Source organism: Myxine glutinosa, chromosome 1 (assembly GCF_964187855.1).
Source record: "Myxine glutinosa chromosome 1, kmMyxGlut1.1, whole genome shotgun sequence".
In the NCBI taxonomy this organism is placed as follows: Eukaryota; Metazoa; Chordata; class Myxini; order Myxiniformes; family Myxinidae; genus Myxine; species Myxine glutinosa.
This window is the reverse complement of record NC_136261.1, coordinates 319,808,683-319,828,881: the sequence shown is the minus strand read 5'-3', so window position 1 is coordinate 319,828,881 and position 20,199 is coordinate 319,808,683. Positions and strand designations below refer to the sequence as shown.

The window sequence follows — 20,199 nt, the reverse complement described above, 5'->3', positions numbered from 1 at the left end:
TGTCCGGATGTTTGTCTGTCCATCTGGTCATCCGTCTGTTAACTTTTTGCTCTTTTTGCTCCTCCTCCATTATCACCTGCCTCATTGTTCTGAAACTTGACACATGAATACAAGACACTAGCCTGACAATTGCGCATGCTTCGATTTTTTTAAGTCTCAGATCATGGGGGCTCCTGGAGGGGTTACCCCCCCCCCACCCCCCACCCCCAAACTTCGGATCCCTACCCATATTCCTTATTTACCATCATTGTTGATTTACATGAATTGATTAGCTGCTTACAGAATGCAACCACAATTCACTTCATCAAAAATGTAAAGCTTAACAATCAACTTCATAAAATATGTAAAGCATATATTTATTACGTCTGCATGTAGGACAGATGTATCCCAGTACTTGCTTGCAGTCTGCAAGGTTTATCCACAAGTTTACAAGAAAACATCTCACCTCAATAAGCATTACACTGTCATATTTAAGAAACATTTTTTTCCATATTGAATCACAAGTATACAAGCCTTAACGTCGCTCCGAACGAATACAGCCCTGAATCCGCGTAGCTCAAATAAATTTGTGACAACTAGAAAAATGCAACTTGACCGACAAGGCAAGCTTCTTCATTATCAGGAGAAAAATTAAATTGCTGCCATTTACATCAATCGTCATTTCTGGCGAGGTGTTTAAGAATGGTTTCAATTTTTTTTTTTCCTCTGTATTTTCACTTACGTAGTCTGAACATACTTTATACTGTGGTGCTCTGCACACACGACTCGATTGCCAGAGAGGTAGGCCACAACGCGTGGATACAAACAAGAGTCTTTATTACAAGCTCGCATATCAGCACTGGGCGGGCTCGAGCTTAGAGCCCGCATATATGTCCCGAGGCCACGCCTTGCCCCCGGGCGTGGCCGATCGGCCGAAAGGCGGGGCATGTATTTCAGTTCCCCGCCTGGACGCTCGCGCCACCCACTGGTGCGCGGAATTATTGACCCTTGTGCCCGCCACACGCGCCCCCCCAGAATTCCCGCGCACCTGAAGGGTGAGCTTGCGGGGAAGCCGGATGACCCGGCCGAAACGCCCCCTGGCGATGCGTGCAGGGCTGGGGGGTAGCGGGATGGCAGGGCTGGGGGGTGCCGGGGGTCTGACCCCCGGGGGGCGGCCTCGACGCGGAGGCAGAGCTGCTTGCGGGGGGTGGTCCAGATGGAAGTGGGCCGGCTTGAGGCAGTCCACGGAGATACGATCCGGGGCACCGCCGATGTCCACGGTGAAATGTTTGTCCCCGGTCTCCAGCATGCGGAATAGCCCGTCGTACGGGGGCCATAGCGGTGCCCGGTGGGCGTCGTGCCGGAAGAAAACGTACTCTGCCGTGCGAAGCTCCGGGGCGACGTGGGAGGATGGGCAACCGTGGTGTGCCGTCGGCACCGGGGCGACCCTCCGGGCGGTCTCCTGCAGGGTGGAGCGCTGTTGCGCCGTGGACCAAGGAGCCGTGGAGTCGGGGATAAATTCGCCCGGTACCCGCAGCAGTTGTCCGAAGACCAGCTCCGCCGAGGACGCGCGCAGTTCGTCCTTGGGCGCCGTCCTGAGGCCCAGCAGGACCCAGGGGAGCCTGTCGGCCCAGCTGCCGTCGCAGAGGCTGGCCCGGAGCGCGGCCTTCATCTAGCGATGAAAGCACTCGCACAGCCGTTGGCCTGGGGGTGGTAGGCCGTGGTGCGGTGCAGTTTGATGCCGAGCCCTTGCGCCACCGCGCCTCAGAGCTCCGAGGTGAACTGGGGGCCGCGGTCGGACAAGATGTCCGAGGGGGCACCGAACCGGGCAACCCAAGTGGCGATGAAGGCTTGCGCCACATCAGCCGCAGACGTCGCCGCCAATGGCACGGCCTCCGGCCACCGTGTGGTGCGGTCCACCATGGTGAGGAGGTGGGTGAACCCCCGCGAGGAGGGCAGAGTTCCCACCAAGTCGACGTGGACGTGGTCGAACCGACGCTCGGGCACCGTAAACGGGGCCAACGGGGCCTGGGTGTGCGGTGGACCTTTGTGTGCTGGCACGCGAGACACGTCCTGGCCCAGTCGCGGACGTCCTTCCTGAGGCCATGCCAGACGAACTTCGCCGCGACGAGCTTCTGGGAGGCCTTCGTGCCCGCGTGGGACAGGCCATGGATGGCGTCGAAAACCGGGCGCTGCCAGCCAGCGGGCACAATGGGGCGAGGCCGGCTGAGGGAGACGTCGCACAGGACGGCCGCGCCCGCGACGTCGAACGGCACCTCGGTGATGCGGGGGCCCGTGACGGCGGTCCGCAAGGCCTGGACGCCGGGGTCGGCGGTCTGGTCCTCCGCCATCCGGGCATAGTCGATCCCGAGGTGGACCGCGTGCGCGACGGACCGGGAAAGGCAATCCACCACCGGGTTGTCTTTACCCGCGACGTGACGGATGTCCGTCGTGTACTCGGACACGGCAGAGAGGTGATGTTGCTGCCGGGCCGACCATGGCTCGGCGACCTTGGCCATCGCGAACACAAGGGGCTTGTGATCAACGAAAGCCGTGAACGGGCGGCCCTCGAGCAGATGGCGGAAGTGTCGGACCGCCAGGTGGAGCCCGAGCAGCTCGCGGTCGAAGGTTCTGTAGCGGCGTTCGTGCAGGCGAAGCTGCCGGCTAAAAAACGCCAGGGGCTGACAAGCACCACGCACCCACTGCTCGTGCACCGCGCCCACCGCGTAGTCCGACGCGTCGGTGGTGAGGGCGATCGGTGCATCGGGCGCCGGGTGCGCCAGCATGGTGGCGTTGGCCAAGGTCAGCTTTGCGCCCGCAAACGCCGTGGCCATCGGCTCCGACCAGGCGATGTCACCTTTGCCCGGCTTCCCCCGGAGGGCCTCGTGCAGGGGGCAGAGGAGCTGGGCGACGCGGGGCACGAAGCGGGGGTAAAAATTGACCATGCCCAGGAATTCCTGGAGCCCCTTGATCGTGCGGGGGCGCGGAAAACTCTTGACGGCCTCCACCTTGGCCGGTAAAGGGACGGCCCCGTGCCTGGTGATGCGGTGCCCCAAGAAGTCGATGGCGGCGACGCCGAAGCGGCACTTTGCGGGGTTGATGATCAGGCCATGCTGGCCCAGGCGTTCTAAAAGCGTGCGGAGGTGGAGCAGGTGCTCCTCCTGGGACGTGCTCTCGACTAGGATGTCGTCCAGGTAGACATGGATGAAAGGTAAGTCGCGCAAGACGCTGTCCATGAGCCGCTGGAACGCAGAGGCCGCATTCTTCAACCCAAAAGGCATCCGCAGGAACTCAAAGAGGCTGAAAGGGGTGATGACGGCCATCTTTGGGACATCGTCCGGTTGTACGGGGACCTGGTGGTAGCCCCAGATGAGGTCCACCTTGGAGAACACGGTCGTGTTTGCCAACCGGGCGGAAAGGTCTTGGATATGCGGGACCGGGTAGCGGTCGGGGGTGGTGGCATCATTGAGCCGGCGGTAGTCACCGCACGGCCGCCACCCGCCACCGGGCTTCGGCACAATGTGCAGAGGAGAGGCCCAAGCGCTGTTGGAGCGCCGTACGATACCCAGCCGTTCCAGGGTGGCGAACTCCGCTTTCGCCACGGTGAGCTTCGTGGGGTCGAGGCGGCGTGCCCGGGCGTAGACCGGCAGCCCGACTGTGGGGATATGGTGCTCCACCCGTGTTTGACGGCCACCGCTGAAAAGGTGGGCCGCGTGAGGGCCGGGAAACTGGCGAGGAGCCGGGTAAACTCGTCCGCTGCCGGAGGCGTACAGACTAACCTCACCGGGATGGAACCTTTCAGCAAGCCGCTTAGCAAGCCGCTCAGTGAGCCGCTCAGCGAGCTGCTCAACGAGCCGCTCAGCGAACAAGCGAGCGAGCTGAAGGTTTCGGCCTGGACGAGACGTCTGCGCTTAACATCGACCAACAGCCCGTGCGCACCTAGGAAGTCCGCGCCGAGCAGGGCCATTGGCACGCTGGCGGTGACGAACGACCATTGAAAGCGCTGCCCTCCGAACCGCAGTGAGAGGCAACGCTTCCCGAATGTGCGGATGGGTGTACCATTGGCGGCAAGCAAAGCGGGGCCCCAGCCCGCGGCTTGCTTGTCGGACGCGGAGGCAGGGAGGACGCTTACCTGCGCTCCCATGTCGCAAAGAAAACGGCGCCCGGACGAGGTGTCTGTGATGAACAGGAGGCTGCTGGAATGGCCGATGCTCATGGCCGCAAGTGAGTGCCGGCCCGGTCGTTTCCCGACCCGTCAAAAGAACATGGCGGGCGGCACGTTTTAGCCTTGCGGCCGAACCTGGCATGGTAGTAGCACCAGGTTTGCGGCGGTGGCCCCCGCGGCGGCCGTGCCGGCGGCGGTGGTGGTGGCGGCGGTGGTAGTGGGTGGGGCGTAGCAGCGGCCACGGGGGAAGCAGGGGGCGCTGTAGCCTCCGCGCCGGGATCCACTACGGCAGCACCGTACACCGACCGCGTGTCGCAGGCCGCGAAATACTTGTCGGCCTCTCCAGCCAGGGTGCGGGGTTCCGTTATTTTGGAACCGGCCAGCGCGAGGCACACCTGTACAGGTAGCTGGCGTAGGAAAAGTGCTCGGAATAAGAAATCTGGGCGCTGGTCTCCAAGCAGGGACAGCATGAAATCCATCCGGACGGATGGTCGTGTGTCGCCGAGGGCGGGAAGGTCCAGGAGGCGGTCGGCACGTTCGACCTCCGTGAGCCCGAACGTGGCGAGGAGGAGACGTTTGAGTGCCTCGTACTTGTGGTCGCCCGGCGGGCGCCAAAGGATGGACACGACGCGGGCGGCAGTGCTGGGCCCGAGGGCGGCGACCACGTGGTAGTACCTGGTCTCGTCCGCCGTGATGCCCCGGAGTTGGAATTGAGCTTCGGCCTGCACAAACCAAACGTCGGCTTGCGCTTCCCAAAACTCCGGGAGTTTGATTGCGACGGCGTTGGTAGCCATGGCGCGTTCGGGGGTCAGCAACGGCTGAACCAATCGGGGTCACCAGTGTGGTGCTGTGCACACACGACTCGATTGCCAGAGAGGTAGGCCACAACACGTGGATACAAACAAGTCTTTATTACAAGCTCGCATATCAGCACTGGGCGGGCTCGATCTTAGAGCCCGCATATATGTCCCGAGGCCACGCCTTGCCCCCGGGCGTGGCCGATCGGCCGAAAGGTGGGGCATGTATTTCAGTTCCCCGCCTGGACGCTCGCGCCACCCACTGGTGCGCGGAATTATTGACCCTTGTGCCCGCCACAATACTAAGTTTTCCTTTGTGCCAATTAAAGCGCTTCTGATTTTGAATGTGCTCTGGATAATCGCAGAATGGTAACATTTGATGAACCATGACAATTTAAATGTTTTCTTAATCGCACAGTGTCACATACTAAAGTTTGTCACAAGATGTGAAGCCTTGAAATTAAACCTCATGGCACACCAAGCCCTGTTCACAACCGACACCTGAAAAGGTAAATGAATGTTTGCTTTCTTGCTCAAATGACATAAAGGTTATCTCAAGACATTATTCAATTTTAATAAAGACAACTCTGCACAGATATTATGTGCTTGACGTTCAAATTATGACCCACAATTTTGGCCTTGCTCCAACAAATCATGAACACAATCACAATGTTTTGTCAGGGGGCTCACCAAGTTTGCTTAGTGGCCCCACAATCGTGATTACTGAGCGATTATAATCATGGTCTGCGAACACGTTCAGAACTGAAGTCTGCGGAAAATTCTTCCCTGCAAGAAACAAAAGAAATTTATTGGTTAAATTATCATTCATATTAAGACAAACTTCAACTGCCAAATCAACACAGTTCACCAACTCAGAATGCCAGAGGATGATCAGCACATTTCACTATAGAAAGGGAAATTAAACAAATTATTTTCTCATGTTAAAAATTTAATGTATCATATTTCTATATAATACCAGACTGAGTGGCGTAATGGTTAGACTAGACTCTAGAGTGGGCTCTGAAGCTGGGACGGTTCAAAGCCGACAAGCCAAGCCATACAAAAGACTAAAAATTGTATGTGCTGCTTCCTTGCTTGACACTCGGAATTTGTAAAGGGAAGAGCACGGACAAACAAACATAGTGTTGCGGTTTTGAGAACCCACACAGGTAACATCATTAAAGGTTAAAGGTTGCACCCCATATATAGGCCACAAGCAACACGTAGGTCACCTTATGACGTTAGATATTTCATAGTATGTGTTTAGGATAAGGCCATATCCAATAGTTGCATCTGTGTTGTGGAAAACAAATAAGAGTAGCCCCCCCCCGTCCATTTTGCAGCCTCCCTCCAAATCGACTTCGTTGGGCGAACTCGCTGGGCTTCCGCTCAAACCGAACTCGCTGGGCTTCCGCTCAAACCAGCCCAAAAGCCATGAGCTAAGGCCCGAAAAGGGGGCGGAGCGCAGGGGTGGAGGTGTGGCCACGTCAAGCAGCCATCAAGGTGGAGCCGGTAAGCCTTCACCAGCCAATCAGGGCTCGAGTGACATCGCCTGACAGGGTGTGGCTGGACATTCCAGAGGGTTCGCTGGGCGTGGCAATATAACCCCTTGCGCGAGGCCCCCACCTCAGTTATGAGCGGGGGGGAGAGAGGCGCTTGACCTGATCGGAGTTGAGTTATGAGGGGAGAAGCGCTCGTTGAACAGAGTTTGAGTTGAGGCTTGGTTCGTGTGAGAGTTACGAGAGAGAGAGACGCGCGGTGACAAGCCTTACAAAGGACTTGCGCGCGGCGCGCATTGCAGAAGACTGCAGCGTGAGAAGGATGTTGGTGAAAGGCGCTTGGATCAATCATAACAATACCGGGAGCGCGTATAAAGGCACCGGTACAAGTATTACGTACGATATATAATCGCCACGTACCGATCCCCAGATATATAATTGTCCGCGTCGCGCCTACGCCACGGGGAGAGCTGCCTGCTGTCTTCCACCATCTGCACGGTACGAGTCGGGGACCGGACGAGCTGTGGACCCTTGGACCCTCAACACCACCATCGACAAACCCCGTGTGAGTGACCCTGAGAGTGAGCAGGCCCGTGTCCAGGGAATAAGTATAAGACTGCATAAGGCTGCCCTGTGTATCTGCTTCTTCCTCTTCATTGTACATTCTTTCTTTCTTTTCCTCTTCTAATTGTACAAAGTGTAAATAAATTACCTGTTCTTCCTTGTTTTCCTCTTAATCCGATCGTCCTCGTGATTTCTCAATTGGGTAAGCGTGGCACAATTACAACCGCTTAGAATCGGGTTTAGTACCTGCTAACGGCCCGAATCGCGGCTCGCTTCGCTCGACGTCTCCACTAACGCCGTGGTTCGGGCGGGAGTTATTTCCTCGTTTCCGGTCAGCGTTAGTACTTAGGTAATAGGACTAATTCGACCAACAACCCTATTTAACGCTGCCCGGGAAGGACGTTATAGCCCCCGGGATCGCGTAGGCCAGTAAAAGGACAAGGGGATTAATCCCCCCTTGATAAGGGGAGGGCCGACGTCTGAGATCCGCAACAATATGTTGGAAACCATTGCACAGGGTTGATGATACAAATGGCCTCCTGTGTTGAAGTTCCTTACAAAGGAATTCATATATATTTGCAGAATAAGAATTTGTTCTCACAAATTCATTTCGAATGCGTTCTTTGTCATTACTGAATGAAACAGAATGTAAATATTGGTGTCAAATAACGTGCTGTTGGGGTTACTACAACAACACAACAACAGGCATTTTAAGGCCATTTTCCCTGCAAGAGTGGGGGTTAGCCTTGCGGTCCCCATGACAATGTTCTCCATTTTGCCCTATTTTCTGCATCTCCCCTTGTTAACCCCCTTGCCCGCATTTCTTCTTCCGCCATCTTTAGCCAAGTCTTTCTCGGTCTTCCCCGTCCTCTACTTCCTTCTACATTCATTTCCATCACTCTTCTCAACCAGTCACTTTCATCCTTCCTCAACACATGACCAAACCATCTTAACCTGTTCCTCTTCACAGCATCCATCACAGGCTCTATTCCCATCATCTTTCGCAATTCATCATTTGTCTTCCTCTCTCTCAACGATACTCCACACATCCGTCGAACCATTCACATTTCCACCCTTTCCAACCTTCGTTGCTGCTCTACGTTCATTACCCATGTCTCGCTCCCATAAATCATAACACTTCTCACACATGCAGCACACACCTTTCCCTTCAGCTTCAACTTCACATTCTGTTGGGGTTACTAATATATATATCTATATTATAATAGCCGTAGATGATTCTGTCTGTCTGTCTGTCTATCTGTTGGGTGTCTGTCCGGGGTGTGGCTTACTCGGTTTGCAGAGTAGCTCCACCCATAGCTCCACCCATTCTGGGAGTGGCTATAAACAAATATCCACCATTTTATTAACTCGCATAGCTTTGAGTCCTGTTTTGTAGGCCCGTGGTGTCTTGCTCTCCCCCAGTTTTATTTCAAATCAAATTCGATAAATCATTTCATTTTTCACAGTCGCTAACATAGTTTTAGACTCGGTTGAAAAAAAACGGGAAGAAAATCCGATGAAAGTTGCCGTTTATAGAACGAAATGAATTCTCAAAGGCCTGTAACTTCAAGGCCATTGAGTCTCTCTCACGCCTTTATCTCCAATCTAACTCACCATATGATTTCATTTTTATCGATGGTTTTACTTTTAGACTCGGTGTCAGCAATAATTGAGAACAATCCACACACGCGGGAAAATGCAGAGATATATTTTTTTAAATCGCGTCATGGTGTATCATACACCGCCCAACATGACACCGCCGGCAATGTGTCGATATATATTAAAAATTCGCTTTTGCTTTTCCGTTATGATATATTACTATTTCGTTTGATGATAGTCGTCACAAAAACGTCAACAATGATGCCGACATATATTTCTTCGTTTTTATTTCATTCAACATATTAGCCGGAAGTAAAATATGTTTCAGGAAATTACCGAGAGATATTTCTTCGTTTTTTTAATTAGTTATGTGCGCATACACTTTAAATAGGTTTATTTGAAATCTTTAATTTTCCACAAACATTCCACACACGCGGGAAAATGCAGAGATATATTTTTTAAAATCGCGTCATGGTGTATCATACACCGCCCAACATGACACCGACGGCAATGTGTCGATATCTATTTTAAATTCGATATATCATTTCATTTTTCACAGTCGCTAACATAGTTTTAGACTCGGTTGAAAAAAAACGAGAAGAAAATCCGATGAAAGTTGCCGTTTATAGAACGAAATGAATTCTCAAATGCCTGTAACTTCAAGGCCATTGAGTCTCTCTCACGCCTTTATCTCCAATCTAACTCACCATATGATTTCATTTTTATCGATGGTTTTAGAGTCGGTGTCAGCAATAATTGAGAACATTCCACACACGCGGGAAAATGCAGATATATTTTTTAAAATCGCGTCATGGTGTATCATACACCGCCTAACATGACACCGACGGCAACGTGTCGATACATATTAAAAATTCGATATATCATTTCATTTTTCACAGTCGCTAACATAGTTTTCGACTCGGTTGAAAAAAAACGGGAAGGAAATCCAATGAAAGTTGCCGTTTATAGAACGAAATGAATTCTCAAACGCCTGTAACTTCAACTTCAAGGCCATTGAGTCTCTCTCACGCCTTTATCTCCAATCTAACTCACCATATGATTTCATTTTTATCGATGGTTTTGGACTCGGTGTCAGCAATAATTGAGAACATTCCACACACGCGGGAAAATGCAGAGATATATTTTTAAAAATCGCGTCATGGTGTATCATACACCGCCCAACATGACACCGACGGCAACGTGTCGATATATATTAAAAATTCGCTTTTGCTTTTCCGTTAAGATATATTACTTTTTCGTTTGATGACAGTCGTCACAAAAACGTCAACAATGATGCCGACATATATTTCTTCGTTTTTATTTAATTCAACATTATTAGCCGGAAGTAAAATATGTTTCAGGAAATTACCGAGAGATATTTCTTCATTTTTTAAAATTAGTTATGTGCGAATACACTTTAAATAGGTTTATTTGAAATCTTTAATTTTCCACAATATAATTTACTTGCCATTTATCATTTGATGATTACGAGACAAATTCCTCTTGAGGATCGTGACAATTCATGCGCTGCGTGGAAACTTCTATTTCCAAAATGCATGAGACGATCGATGAAGAACGCAGACTTGAACAGGATGCAGCAAGAAAACGAATGAGACGGGCGAACGAGTCCATCGACGAACGTCAATGCAAACTTGCGGGGTCACCCGTGGGAATCCCACGGGCATGGATGTGTGTGACATTTCGACATATTGAGTTAGATGCTGCACATTCATTTTTACAAAATGGTTACTGGCAAGTCATCAGATCCAGAAATGGTGTAAAAACCACCGTTTAGAGGCCATTTTTCCCCGCAAAGCGGGGGTTGGCCTTTTCGGGGACCGTGGTAGTTGTTGTTTTTTTGTCCCCTTTTTGAAGCAATGTTTTACGGCCGGATGCCCTTCCTGACGCCAACCCTTTTTGCCGCCTTCAACGACAACCAGGGAATTACCAGTGAACTGGTACTCAATTAGCCGACCTCGGAAGGATGACAGGCTGAGTCAACCCCCCTGGCATTAATTCGGCGATCGACCGAGATTCGAACCCAGGATCCTAAGCCGGCACCCTAGCCGCTAGCCCAACACCAGAAATGGTGTCATGAACACAATTTATTTACGCACAAGCACAAAAGCAAGACGGGCCGATTTCCGATTCCGACGGGCCGACGGGCGAGACGGGCCGATTTCCGATTCCGACGGGCCGATTTGGAGCAAGAAAAAGAACGAGACGGGAGAAAAAGGAGAGAAACGAGACGGGGAAAGCCGATTGGAGAGGCGAGTGAGGCGCGATTGGAGAGGAGTGTGAGGCGCGATTGGAGAGGAGTGTGAGGCACGATTGGAGAGGAGTGTGAGGCGTGATTGGAGAGGAGTGTGAGGCACGATTGGAGAGGAGTGATTGGAGGGGAGTGTGAGGCACGATTGGAGAGGAGTGTGAGGCACGATTGGAGAGGAGTGTGAGGCGCGATTGGAGAGGAGTGTGAGGCGCGATTGGAGAGGAGTGTGAGGCGCGATTGGAGAGGCGTGTGAAGGATTGCAGAGGAGAGGAGTGTGAGGGATTGGAGAGGTGAGGGATTGGAAAGGAGAGGGATGTGAGGGTTTGGAGAGGAGAGGAGTGCTAGGTGGAGAGAGGAGAGTGTCAGGTGGAGACAGGAGAGTGTCAGGTGGAGACAGGAGAGTGTCAGGTGGAGAGGAGTGAGGGGTCACATATTATGTGAAATAACTAAATTCACACCATTTCTGGATCTGATGACTTGCCAGTAACCATTTTGTAAAAATGAATGTGCAGCATATAACTCAATATGTCGAAATGTCACACACATCCATGCCCGTGGGATTCCCACGGGTGACCCCGCTAGTATATATATACTAGTGGGAATCCCACGGGCATGCACGTGTGTGTCATTTCGACATATTGAGTTAGATGCTGCACCTGTTTCACAATAACACACACACACCTCGTTTTTTCATTTCTGTATCTCACAATTCGGTCTCTCTCTTATTCACACACACACACACACACACACACACACACACACACACACACACACACACACACACACACACACACACACACACACACACACACACACACACACACACACACACGCACACACACATATATACACATATATACACATACACACACATATATACACACACACACGCAAACACACATACACATATACACACACACACACACACACACACGCACGCACACGTACACACACATGCATATACACATACACACATACACATATGGATACACACACATGCACACACATACACACACACAGACACATACACATATACATATACACATACACAGACACACACACACACATGCATACACATACACACATATACATACATACACACACACACACACAAACGTACACACACATGTACACCCACACACATGCACACACATATATATACACATACAGACACACATATATACACATACAGACACACATACACACGTGTACACACACATATATATACACATACACACATGTACACACACACAAACACACACACACATATACACACACAAACACACACACACATATACACACACACACACACACACACACACACACACACACACACACACACACACACACACACACACACACACACACATATATAAACACATGCACAAAAACACACACACACATACACGCACACACACACGTACAGACAAATGTACATCGACACACATGCACACACATATGCACACACACATATATATACACACACACACACACACACACACACACACACACACACACACACACACATATATGCACGCGCGCACACACACACACACACACACACACACACACACACACACACACACACACACACACACACACACACACACACACACACACACACACACACACACGTCCCACATGTATATATCCCACATCCCACATGTATATACATGTTGAAAGTGTACGTGCCCTTCCCCCCTCCCCCGCCCGGCAACGCTGAGTACTTCTGCTAGTAACTAATGAAATAAAAACGAAGAAATATCTCTGGGTAATTTCCTGAAACTCGGTGAAATTCGCTGAAATTCGATGAAATTCGCTCGGTGTATCGGTGAAATATTTTATTTGGGCGGTGTAGAATTGCTTCGAACGAAATATCTCTTAGCAATTTCCCGTCTGTGTTTCATGTCCATGCACACGTGAAATGGAGTTTGTTTTTGCACACGTGAAATGAACATGTGAACCTTTACTTCGGGATAATAATGTTGAATGAAATAAAAACGAAGAAATATAGTGGGGTCACCCGTGGGACATTTCGACATATTGAGTTAGATGCTGCACATTCAAAATGGTTACTGGCAAGTCATCAGATCCAGAAATGGTGTAATGAACACAATTTATTTATTTCACATAATATGTGACCCCTCACTCCTCTCCACCTGACACTCTCCTCTCTCCACCTGACACTCTCCTCTCTCCACCTGACACTCTCCTCTCTCCACCTGACACTCTCCTCTCTCCACCTGACACTCTCCTCTCTCCACCTGACACTCTCCTCTCTCCACCTGACACTCTCCTCTCTCCACCTGACACTCTCCTCTCTCCACCTGACACTCTCCTCTCTCCACCTGACACTCTCCTCTCTCCACCTGACACTCTCCTCTCTCCACCTGACACTCTCCTCTCTCCACCTGACACTCTCCTCTCTCCACCTGACACTCTCCTCTCTCCACCTGACACTCTCCTCTCTCCACCTGACACTCTCCTCTCTCCACCTAGCACTCCACTCCTCTCCAATCCCTCACATTCCTCTCCTCTCCAATCCCTCACATTCCTCTCCTCTCCAATCCCTCACCTCTCCAATCCCTCACACTCCTCTCCTCTCCAATCGCTCCTCACTCGCCTCTCCAATCGCTCCTCACTCGCCTCTCCAATCGCTCCTCACTCGCCTCTCCAATCGCTCCTCACTCGCCTCTCCAATGGCTCCTCACTCGCCTCTCCAATGGCTCCTCACTCGCCTCTCCAATCGCTCCTCACTCGCCTCTCCAATCGCTCCTCACTCGCCTCTCCAATCGCTCCTCACTCGCCTCTCCAATCGCTCCTCACTTGCTCCTCACTCGCCTCTCCAATCGCTCCTCACTCGCCTCTCCAATCGCTCCTCACTCGCCTCTCCAATCGCTCCTCACTCGCCTCTCCAATCGCTCCTCACTCGCCTCTCCAATCGCTCCTCACTCGCCTCTCCAATCGCTCCTCTCGCCTCTCCAATCGCTCCTCACTCGCCTCTCCAATCGCTCCTCACTCGCCTCTCCAATCGCTCCTCACTCGCCTCTCCAATCGGCTTTCCCCGTCTCGTTTCTCTCGTTTTTCTCCCGTCTCATTCTTTTTCTTGCTCCAAATCGGCCCGTCTCACCCGTCGGCCCGTCGGAATCGGAAATCGGACCGTCTTGCTTTCGTGCTTGCGCGTAAATAAATTGTGTTCATTACACCATTTCTGGATCTGATGACTTGCCAGTAACCATTTTGTAAAAATGAATGTGCAGCATCTAACTCAATATGTCGAAATGTCACACACATCCATGCCCGTGGGATTCCCACGGGTGACCCCGCAAGTTTGCATTGACGTTCGTCGATGGACTCGTTCGCCCATCTCATTCGTTTTCTTGCTACATCCTGTTCAAGTCTGCGTTCTTCATCGATCGTCTCATTCATTTTGGAAATAGAAATAGAAGTTTCCACGCAACGCATGAATTGTCGCGATCCTCAAGAGGAAGTGTCTCGTAATCATCAAATGATAAATGGCAAGTAAATTATATTGTGGAAAATTAAAGATTTCAAATAAACCTATTTAAAGTGTATGCGCACATAACTAATTTAAAAAACGAAGAAATATCTCTCGGTAATTTCCTGAAACATATTTTACTTCCGGCTAATAATGTTGAATGAAATAAAACGAAGAAATATATGTCGGCATCATTGTTGACGTTTTTGTGACGACTGTCATCAAACGAAAAAGTAATATATCTTAACGGAAAAGCAAAAGCGAATTTTAAATATACAATATATCGACACATGTTGTCATGGTGTCATGTTGGGCGGTGTATGATACACCATAACGCGATTTTAAAAAATATATCTCTGCATTTTCCCGCGTGTGTGGAATGTTCTCAATTATTGCTGACACCGAGTCTGAAACCATCGATAAAAATGAAATCATATGGTGAGTTAGATTGGAGATAAAGGCGTGAGAGAGACTCAATGGCCTTGAAGTTACAGGCGTTTGAGAATTCATTTCGTTCTATAAACGGCAACTTTCATTGGATTTTCTTCCCGTTTTTTTTCAACCGAGTCTAAAACTATGTTAGCGACTGTGAAAAATGAAATGATATATCGAATTTGATTTGAAATAAAACTGGGAGAGAGAGCAAGACACCACGGGCCTACAAAACAGGCCTCAAAGCTATGCGAGTTAATAAAATGGTGGATATTTGTTTATAATTATATGAAGCCACTCCCAGAATGGGTGGAGCTATGGGTGGAGCTACTCTGCAAACCGAGTAAGCCACACCCCGGACAGACACCCAACAGACAGACAGAATCATCTACGGCTATTATAATATATATACACAAAGAATTAAGTTAAGCACCCCCCCCGTTTTTTTACAACCTCGCACATTACAAGTTTGTTGTCGTCAAAACAGTGTAATATACCCATGATATTGCTATATTTTCTGGAGAAGTGATATTATGGTCACATAAAAACATAACAATCATGCCGTTTTCAATATTTTATTCTGAATAATTTAAGGTGAAATTTTTTGGGAATTTTAGGCATATTTTCACCTCAATTTAAGTATGGAGCTATAGGTCCATCACGGACAGTGTGGATGACGTTTATGTTTTCTAACGTACAGTCATTGTTCTGAGAAGACCTCTAGCGATCTTTGCGTCAATAACGTGTGTAGGACCCACGTGATCGGATCACTGACTCAACCCTACGTCTCATAGACCCTGTAAGCCATCGTATGCGTTGCTGTGGCAGGTTGTTCCATTCCCGATGTAATGCACGTTCCAATTCATCCAGATTGGCTATTGGAGGGACCATCTTCGCAATTTGTCGTCCCAACATGTCCCAAACGTGCTCGAGGGGGTTCAGGTTCAGGACAGGATTAGGGGGTGCTTAACTTAATTCTTTGTGTAGGGGTGCTTAACTTAATTCTTTGTGTATATATATATATATATATATATATATATATATATATATATATATATATATATATATAAATATATGGGAGCATACGCTGGATCAGCACGTCACACAATTGTGTGTGCTACGGAATAACGTGTTTTTACACCAACACACACCACTGTGGTTTTTCAAAAACAGGAAGCAAATTCCTGCGTGGGGCTAGTGTGAAAAAAATTCTGACTCAACCGGGCACTCAAACCCACGGACCCCATCACTTATGCGGTGACAGCCCCCTGAGCCATTGGGTCTTCGGGATTTTTTTTTTTAATGTTTGTTTTTTTGTATACTGAATCGAGGCTCGTGAAAGAGCTAACATTTATTTCACAAACAAATCAACCAGACAAACAAAATATACAAAAGGGGAAGCACACAACCACAACATTTGAGAGCAGGGATAAGTGTGGGAGGGAGAGGGCTTGGGGGCAGGAGGCGTGGGAAGGGGGGGGGGGGGGGTGGGAGAAGTATAAAACACAAGGGGACCGAAATTAGCGGGGGTAGAAAAGATCAAGGTTTTGGATGGGGGAGGACAAGAGATGGTGGTGAACAGCTGTTTTAAAGACCTGGAGGGTGGAGTGGGATTGAAGAGAGTGAGGGAGTTTGTTCCAGAGGCGGGAGAAAAGAGGAATGAAGGAGTGAAGGTGAGCAGAAAGTCTTGATTTTGGCAGTTTAACCATAAGAGGGTTGCAGGCAGATCTTGTGCGACCTGTAGGAATATTTGGGGGACAGAGCCCAGAGAGGGCTGGGGGGGCAAGGCCAGAGAGGAGTCGGTAGAAGACGGAAAGACCACCAACCTGCCTGCGGTGAGTGAGTGAAAGGCCCTTGGAGTTAGCTTCATCGCGGGAGAATCCAATGATTCTGAACGCTTTGGTTTCAACAGCGTGAAGACGGGCTAGGTGTGAGGCAGGAGCACCAGACCAGAGGGGAGAGCAGTATTCCATAGAGCTGCGGATGAAAGCCTTGTATGTGGTGAGGAGCTCAGGTGTGCCAAGGAAGGACTTCGCACGACGGAGGATGCCCAGTCGGCGACTGGCTTTGGAGGCCAGATTTGAAATGTGGTTTTCCCAGGAAAGATCATGGCAAATAGTGAGACCCAAAAGCTTGAGTGACAGAACTTCTTGGGGAGGATTATTCAGAAAGTGGATGGGAGGGTTTTCCAGTCGGTCTTTTCGGAGAGACATCGTAAGAGTGTGAGATTTATCAGGATTGAAAGACATGTTCCATTTGTTTGCCCAGTCTGTTATTTTGTCCAGGTCTGCAGAGAGTGAGGAGGCTGCAGACTGCCGATCTGAGGGATGAGGAATGGAGCGACAGAGAGTAGAGTCGTCAGCAAAGAGATAGAGAGGATTTTCAAGAGAGTCAGAGAGATCATTGATGAAGACCAGAAAAAGCACAGGGCCCAGAACACTACCTTGGGGAACTCCAGCCTGAACAGGAAGAGGAGATGAGAGAAACCCATTCAGGGCCACACGTTGACTATGACCAGAGAGGAAGTCCGCCAGCCATGCGTGGAGATTTCCATGGATACCAAAGGAGGAGAGTTTGGTGAGCAGAGCAGGGTGCCAGACCGTATCGAAGGCACGTGAAATGTCAAGGGAGACGGCTCTAATTTCCTGTTTGGCGTTGAGGACCTCCATCCATTGTTGAGAAAGCAGAAGCAGCATGTCCAGAGTAGAGTGACCAGGTCTGAAACCAAATTGATGATCAGAGATCAAGCTCAAGATCAGAGATCAAGATATCTATATTATACATACAAACACACACACACACACACACACACACACACACACTCTACAAGAGTGAGGCTCACGCAATATTTAAATAAGTGCTATAGCAGGACAACAATTGGGCACAATCACCAAGGGAATAAGAGAACAGGAAAGAAAGAGAGGTAGGAATCACTGAAACCATGAAATAAGATGGTTGGGTTAGGAATATTTCATGGAGGTAAAAAAAAAGAAAAAAGATCAGGGATCAGGGATGGGGATGACAGGTGGCAGTGTTCTGCTTGCATGATGCCCTGGATGGAAGAGAGTGAAAGAACAGCCTCCAGAAAGTGGTTCCATAGAAGGGTGAAGCAACAAACAAAGGAGTTGAGGTGTGCAGTGAGGTTGAATTTTGTAAGTTTAGTCAGAAGGGGAGTATTATTTGAAGAACGATGCATCCTGGAGTTGCTGTGAAGGATATGAAGACAAAGCACAGAGAGAGCAATATTAGAGAAATGGTAAAAAAAAGAGATATCACTGACCTGTCTGGGATGTGAAACCAACATACCTTGTGCTTTGGCCTAGTTGCAAGAGATCCCAATAATGTTGAGAGCTTTATATTGCACCAAATCAGAGAGAGAGACAGAGAGTGAGAGTGAGAGTGAGAGTGTGACAGTGAGAGAGTGAGAGAGTGAGAGAGTGAGAGAGTGAGAGAGATGTGATACTGCAGCACCAGCCCATTGCAGAAAGCAGTACTCTATTGAGCTATGGACAAAGGCTTTGCAGAATGTGAGCAGCTCTGATTTTTGAAGGCACGGCTTGGATTGGCGGAGGATGCCCAATATGCAGCTGGAGTTGGAAGCCAGCTTTGCTCTGTGGTCGGCCCAGGAAAAGTCACGGCTGATAGTGAGGATTAGAAGTTTAAGTGACAACCTCTTCCAGACTTGGCTGGTCTGAGAAATAAATAAGTGTATTTGTTTGACGATCCTCCCAGAGCGACATGGCGCATCAGTGAGATTTTCTAGGATTGAAGAACCAGTTCCATTTATTATACCATAATTCCAGATCAGTAACGAGTGATGAAGTTATTTTGCTGATGAGTGGGAGCCAGAACTGCACAACACAATATGGAGAGTCATCTGCAAAAAGGAAGAGAGGGTTTTCCTGAGCATTGGAGAGAGGTTTTATGTTGATGAAGAAAAAGAGTGGGCCCAACTCACGGCCTTGGGGAATTCTGGCCTCCACTGGGAGAGGGATCCATTTATAGCAACACATTGACTGTGCAAGTTGAGAAAGCAAGAAATCCAGAATGAAGGTGTCCTTGTGTGCCACAGGTAAGAGTAGAGAGCTTGACAAGCAAACCAGGATGCAGATTGTATCGAATGCCAGAGATATGTCCAGGTAGACAGTCCCGACTTCTTTATCAAGAGGCCCTGGTCTCCTGTCATTGCTGAGAGAGGAGTATCAGCATGTACAGAGTTGAATGATTGGGATGGAATCCAAACTGATAGTGTGAGATCAGACTGTTTGAAAACAGGGAAAACTTGACATCAGCAGCAATGATGGATTACATTACTTTGTTTGTAATCGGAAGTAACTTCACTAGTCTGTAGTTGATAGGATCCGTTTTTGCACCACTTTGTAGATGGGAGTGATGTTTGATGACCTCCAGGCTGATGGGAGGTGACCAATGAAAAACGGACTGAAAAGGGCAGACAAGGAGGAAGCATGAACAGCAGAACAAATTTGAGAACACGGGCACTAATGCCATCTGGACCCATCGCCGAAGTAGAGTCAAGGCTGAACATAACTTTCTCCACATTAGAGGGATGAGGATACAAAGTCTAGTCGACAGTCGGTACGAGGGGATAGGTTTTCCAAATCTGCACATGCACTAAGCTTGGAGGTGAGGTTGATAGCAGAAAGGGAAGTGGGTGATGAGATTCAAGAAAGTCTCGATACTTTCACAGATTGAGCTGAAGATTGGCAGATGCAGTTTCACATTAGGAAATGCAGGATACTGGGGATGGGTAAGAACAGTGAAAATAAGGACTACTGGGTATAATTAATGGTGCAGTCTTGGAGCTCGTGACACAGAAGCACGGTCAAGCGATGGTAGTCGGTACAGGGGTTAAGATGATAGCACGGACGCACTGTGGCAGGAAACTTTCGGTAAAGTTAATTGGAATTTAGGTTGTATTCACAGGGAGATAAATTATATAAATCAAATGAGGTAGTGTTAACACTGCACAGGAATGTAGTGAACCTTCATCTGGAATATTGCATACAGTTTTGGCCAACACATCTCAGAAAAGACATAGCTGTCATAGAGATGGTTCAGTGAAACGCGACTAAAGCAGAGTGCAGAATGCCCAGGAGTTTTTCAGTGGAATGGCCAGTGACAGGACCAAGGGCCAAAACCTGAGTAAAGAAGAAGAGAGCTGGAATGGCAGTAAAACAGGGGTCCTTCACTCAAAGAGTAGTTATAATGAATGGAATGGTTTCCCTGGAAAGGTAGTGGCAGTAGAAACAGTATATATAGGTATAAACTTGAATTAAGTGAGAGCGTGAGATTTGTCAGGATTGAACGACATATTCCGAGTGTCTGAAGAGCGGGCAGAGGCTGCAGCCTGGCTGGCTGAAGGAGGAGGGATTTCA

At 49.3% G+C, this 20,199-nt stretch overlaps 1 protein-coding gene across 5 annotated transcripts in view; it reads right to left on the bottom strand.

Moving 5' to 3' along the window:
• The window catches only part of FTCDNL1 (formiminotransferase cyclodeaminase N-terminal like), an 84,059-nt gene that overhangs the window by 42,981 nt on the left and 20,879 nt on the right, over positions 1-20,199 (bottom strand). For all 5 annotated transcript variants that reach the window (XM_068096545.2, XM_068096540.2, XM_078769466.1 and 2 more), the window contains exon 2: positions 5,632-5,727. In XM_068096545.2, the coding sequence (XP_067952646.2) occupies positions 5,632-5,727 (96 nt within the window). The remainder of the gene's footprint in view (positions 1-5,631; positions 5,728-20,199) is intronic.